General features: G+C 50.7%; 1 protein-coding gene across 1 annotated transcript in view; it reads right to left on the bottom strand.

The window, feature by feature from the left end:
- Window positions 1-4,746, bottom strand: part of GPATCH1 (G patch domain containing 1) — a 53,163-nt gene extending 48,417 nt beyond the window's left edge. Inside the window, exon 1 of the mRNA XM_011948821.1 lies at window positions 4,511-4,746. Coding sequence (XP_011804211.1) covers window positions 4,511-4,674 — 164 coding nt within the window. The 5' untranslated portion in view covers window positions 4,675-4,746. The remainder of the gene's footprint in view (window positions 1-4,510) is intronic.
- Between the last annotated feature and the right edge of the window lie 593 nt (window positions 4,747-5,339).

Here is a 5,339-nt window from a genome sequence, read left to right as displayed (position 1 = left end):
GTTAGCCAGGATGGTCTCGATCTCCTGACCTTGTGATCCGCCCATCTCGGCCTCCCAAAGTGCTGGGATTACAGGCTTGAGCCACCGCGCCCGGCCGAAGGCACCACCTCTAACCAGTGACGGAAAAACTCCAAAAAGGAGGTGGGTGGCATTTTAGCCAGGCCATGTCCTAATTACTGCTACTAATGACAACCCATTCCTTCCTTTAGTACATATTATCTCACTTATCATACCCTGATAAGGATACTGATTGAGTAATTTCCCTGAGACTCACAGCTCATAAGCACAAAGGTGAAACCAGTTCTCAACTCCGTCTCCAAGCCAGAGATGCCTCCTATACTGTTCCTCCCTCTCACTCCCTGACCAAAAGTTCAACGAGCCCCTGGCTGGCTAATGGTTAGATTTTTTTTTTTTAAGGGCGGGGGAGTCGGGTGCGGTGGCTCACACCTGTAATCCCAGCACTTGTAGAGGCCCAGGTAGGCGTGGTTCGAGTCATTAGAAGCAGTGTTTTGACACCAGCCTGGGCAACACAGTGACACAGTTTTTAAAATTAGCCCGGCATGGTGGCATGCGCCTGTAGTCCTGGTTACTGGGGGCTGAGGGGTGCTGAGCTGGGAGGATCGCTTGAGCCCAGGAGGCCAAGGTGGCAGTGAGCCATAATCATGCCACTGTACTCCAGCCTGGGGGATAAAGCAAGACTCTGTCTCAAAAACAAAAACAAAAAGTTGATGAGGGCCTTGCCATGCAAGCAGCCCTTCTAGACCCAGGGTGTAGAAAACTGAACAAAGCTCTGCTCCTGTTATCAGGACACTCAGAGCCCACAAGAGGAGAGCTGCATGTACTGAAGCACTTCTGACAACGAGAAGGTCTGCAACATCAGCCACCGTTAGCAGTGAGCAGAATTTTGACAAAGGCACTGACTCCCATCAGTAAACAGAAGGAGGGATAAAAGGGCAAGGTCGCCGTGCACAGTGGCTCACGCCTGTAATTCCAGCACTTTGGGAGGCCAAGGCGGGCGGATCACCTAAGGTCAAGAGTTCAAGATCAGCCTGGCCAACATGGTGAAACCCTGCCTCTACTAAAAATACAAAAATTAGCCAGGCGTGGTGGCACGCACCTGTAAGCTCATCTACTCAGGAGGCTGAAGCAGGAGAATGGCTTGAACCTGGGAGGTGGAGGTTGTAGTGAGCCGAGATCGCACCATTACACTCCAGCCTGGGCAACAGAGCAAGACTCCATCTCAAAAAAAAAAAAAGGGCAAGGTCAGATGTATTGAGAAAGTGGTCGAGTCTAACGGGAGGCCAGGGAATGAGTGGAAGATGGAACCAGAAAGGTGGACAGTGCAGGGGGCCTTGAACGTGGTGCTGCAGGGTTTATGGTATGTCCTGGGGGCAAAGGAAGCCACGGTTAGTTTTAAGTATGAGAATCACAGCATCAAGGAGGAGAAAATTGTCCCTAAAGTTAATCTGGGTATAGAATGAGCTCTAGATAAGAATTCTAGAACCAAGTGGAAATGTCTAAGGAAAGAATAGGTAAGTATCTGGCGCCCTTCCTTCCAGATTAGAAGGCCTATTTGTCTATAAAGTTCAGCCAGGGTCACTAGGCTCCCTGGCTAACTCTTAACTAATAAACCTTTCTATCAGGGCCAGCAACTTTAAAATAGAGTTCTCCTCTACCAATGCCTGTCTAACCTGTCACTAAAACTTCAAAGCAGGGAGTAAAAATAATTATTAGTCTAGTGTGTTATATTGTAAAATACAGAGTGCATTTAAACTTCAAAGTGTTTAGAAAACTGGCTGGGCACTGTGGCTCATGCCTGTAATCCCAGCACTTTGGGAGGCCGAGGCAGGCAGATCACCTGAGGTCAGGAGTTCGAGTCCAGCCTGGCCAACATGGTGAAACCCTGTGTCTACTAAAAATACAAAAATTAGCCAGATGTGGTGGCAGGCACCTATAATCCCAGCTTCTCGGGAGGCTGAGGCTGGAGAATCCCTTGAACCTGGGAGGCAGAGGTTGTAGTGAGCCAAGATCATGCCATTACATGCCAGCCTAGGTAACAAGAGCGAAACTCCATCTCAAAAAAAAGTGCTTAGAAGACAATTAATCAATCCTCAAAACTTGTATTACTGAGAAGTTAAAGGATGTTCTTAGTCCAAAAAAACCAAGTCTACAAATTCAGTGTCCTTTCCTTCTACTTCAGAAGCAAGGTTGGGGGCCAGGCACAATGGCTCACACCTGTAATTCCAGCACTTTGGGAGGTGAAGGCGGATGGATTGCTTGAGTTCAGGAGTTCAAGGCCAGCCTGGCCAACATAGTGAAACCCCACCTCTACTAAAAATACAAAAATTAGCCAGGCGTAGTGGCATGCGCCTATAATCCCAGCTACTTGGGGGGCTGAGGCAGGAGAATCGTTTGAACCTGGAAGGCAGAGGTTGCAGTGAGTCGAGATTGTGCCACTGCACTCCAGCCTGGGCAACAGAGCAAGACTCTTGTCACAAACAAACAAACAAACAAACAAACATGGTTGGGGCCAGGCATGGAGAATCATGCCTGTAATTCCAACTCTTTAAGAAGCTGAGCTGGGAAGACCACTTGAGGCCAGGAGTTCAAGACCAGCCTAAGCAACATAGAAGGATCCCGTCTCAATAATTTTTTTTTTTTTATGAGACAGTCTCACTCTGTCACACAGGCTGGAGTGCAGTGGCGCCACCTTGGCTCACTGCAGCCTCCTCCTTCCAGTCATTCCCCTGCCTCTGCCTCCCAAGTAGCTGGGACTACAGGCGCCCGCCACCTCGCCCGGCTCTAGTTTTTTGTATTTTTAGTAGAGACGGGGTTTCTCCGTGTTAGCCAGGATGGTCTCGATCTCCTGACCTCGTGATCCGCCCGTCTCGGCCTCCCAAAGTGCTGGGATTACAGGCTTGAGCCACCGCGCCCGGCTCGTCTCCATTTTTAAAATAAAAAATGTTGGGCACTGTGGCTAACGCATGTAATCCAGCACTTTGGGAAGCCAAAGTGAGAGCATCACTTGAGGTCAAGAGTTTGAAACCAGCGTGGTCAAAACAGCAAGACCCTGTCTCTACAAAAAAAGAACTTGGGATACAGAGATGTCTTAAGGAAATGCAACAGCTGACTTTAAACACATAAAAAGCATTCAGACTAGCCTTTCTCAGCCGTTTGTTTGTTTGTTACAGAGTCTCACTATAGTGCCCAGGCTGGTCTCAAACTCCTGACTTGAAGCAATCCTCTCACCTCAGCCTCCCAAAGTGCTAGGATTACAGGTGTGCCTAGCCCCTTTCTCAACCTTTTGTAAGCCGAGGGTAGAAGTAGGGCCAGTATCCAGCAGAAGTTTCCACCATAACTGTTTGTAGGAAATAAAAGGGGCATAAGTGGAGATATCCCAGAAGCACAATCAACCTGGCAGGATATGGTCAGGGTGAGAAAAGGGAGGGGACCCCCACCAACAGGAGGTCTGCAAATAAATTGTGGCCCAATGATTCCAGCATTCTTCCTCTGCCTTCCCCACAGGGCTAGCACAGCCAACAGCCCTTACTGGACACTCAATACATACTTTGCTGAACAAGTCAAGTCATTAAATGGAACAGACCAGAAACACAGGAGAGAACCTTGATTCATCTTGCCCCTCACCCCCACATTCCACCAGCAAATATGGTCAGCTTTGCTTTCAAAATATATTCCCACCCAGACCACTACACACCACCGCCACTGCTAACTGTCCCGTCCATGCCACCATCATCTCCTGACCTGTTTTTGCTAATCTCCCTGCTTCACTCTTACCCATCCCCAAACAGTGTATTCTCAATATCAAAGACAGAATACTACTAAAAATTGGCCGAGTACAGTGGCTCACGCCTGTAATCTCAGCACTTTGGGAGGCAAGAGGTGAGAGGATCACTTGAGGTCAGGAGTTCAAGACCAGCCTGGGAAACAGAGCAAACCCTGTCTCTAAAAATCAAATATATAGATATAGATATAGATATATCCCTCTCTGTGTAATTTCCCATGACCCTAACCCTAACCCTAATCCTGCACTTAGTACAAGATCCAAACTCTTTACCAAATAAGATCCAGCCCCTGCCAGCTCCTCTGACATCCTCTTCTACCTGTCTCCCCCGCTGTCGTCTGCCGCAACCACACCCGTCCTGCCTGCCCCTCAGTTTCCTAAACTGGCTCCCACTTCAGGGCCTTTGCACTTTATGTTCCTTCTGCCTGAAATGCTTTCCCTCCAGATTTGCCCATGGTTGTTTTCTTCCTCGGTTTCAAGTCTGAGCTCAGACGTACTCTCTTGGGGAAGACACTGCCTAAGCACTCCCCGCTCTCACACCAGCTATTCCGTCATTTTCTTGTTTCTATCCCGCCGCCCCCTTGTTCGGCCACGCTTGTGTCTCCCATCCCTGTAAGTCTCTCTCTGCCGCTGCAGAAGGTGAGCACCCCGAGAGCGCGGCGAACACCTCCCTCGCCGCCGTGTTCCCAGCGCTGGGAACGATCTAACAACGGTCCAGCACCGATTTGTGCTTTTGTGGCCCGAATCCTGGGCCCTTGACCTGTTTTCCATAGGCTCCGCCGGCCCATGCGGCCCGCACCTTCTTCCAGAGGCTCCAGCCCGGTCCCATAGCTGACCAGATCCTCGTCGCTATCACTGTCCCGCGCCGCCATCCTGCTCTTCCGGGCCCCGCCCCCTCGCTACGGCGGCCTTGGCAGGCCAAACACCTTTCCTTCTTCTCCGCGAACCCCGGTGATTCTGGAAGGCTGGGTCCGCGGGCGGGGGAAGGTGTCCTCGCGGCCGGAGCCTGCGCCCCGGATTCTCAGGCCTGTCCTATGGGAGGCCGACCCAGGCAGGAGTTGCCTCGGAGGATTTGGCAGCCACGACATCACATCCTAGCCCCGCGATATGCGGGTGAGGAGGAGACTCCTGGTATAAGCTGGAAGCCACCCAACTGTTGCTGCGAGGCGACACCAATGCCTGCCCAGCCCCCCACCCCCGTCCCTCGCGCCCTGGCAGCAGTCACTGCCCAGCTCCGTCCACTCCCACCGCCCACCCAGCCACCTCCAGGAAAATGCCTGAGCTCCCAGATTTCTTGCCCCGGTGGGGCTTCACTTTATTTTTATTATTTTTGTAACTTTTATTTTGGGTTCAGGGGTACATGTGCAGGTTTGTTATATAGGTAAATTACATGTTGCAAGGGATTTGGATACAGATTGTTTCCTCCCCAGGTAATAAGCATAGTACTCAAAAGGTAGTTTTTCCGATCCTCACCCTCCTCGCACCTTGCACGGTCAAGTAGGTCCAGCCTCAAGTAGGCCCTGGTGTTATTCCCTTC

The sequence above is a fragment of the Colobus angolensis genome, unplaced genomic scaffold, assembly GCF_000951035.1.
Source record: "Colobus angolensis palliatus isolate OR3802 unplaced genomic scaffold, Cang.pa_1.0 Scaffold107, whole genome shotgun sequence".
Taxonomy (NCBI): Eukaryota; Metazoa; Chordata; class Mammalia; order Primates; family Cercopithecidae; genus Colobus; species Colobus angolensis.
The sequence above is the reverse complement of the archived record's forward strand: the minus strand, read 5'-3'. Positions and strand labels throughout refer to the sequence as shown.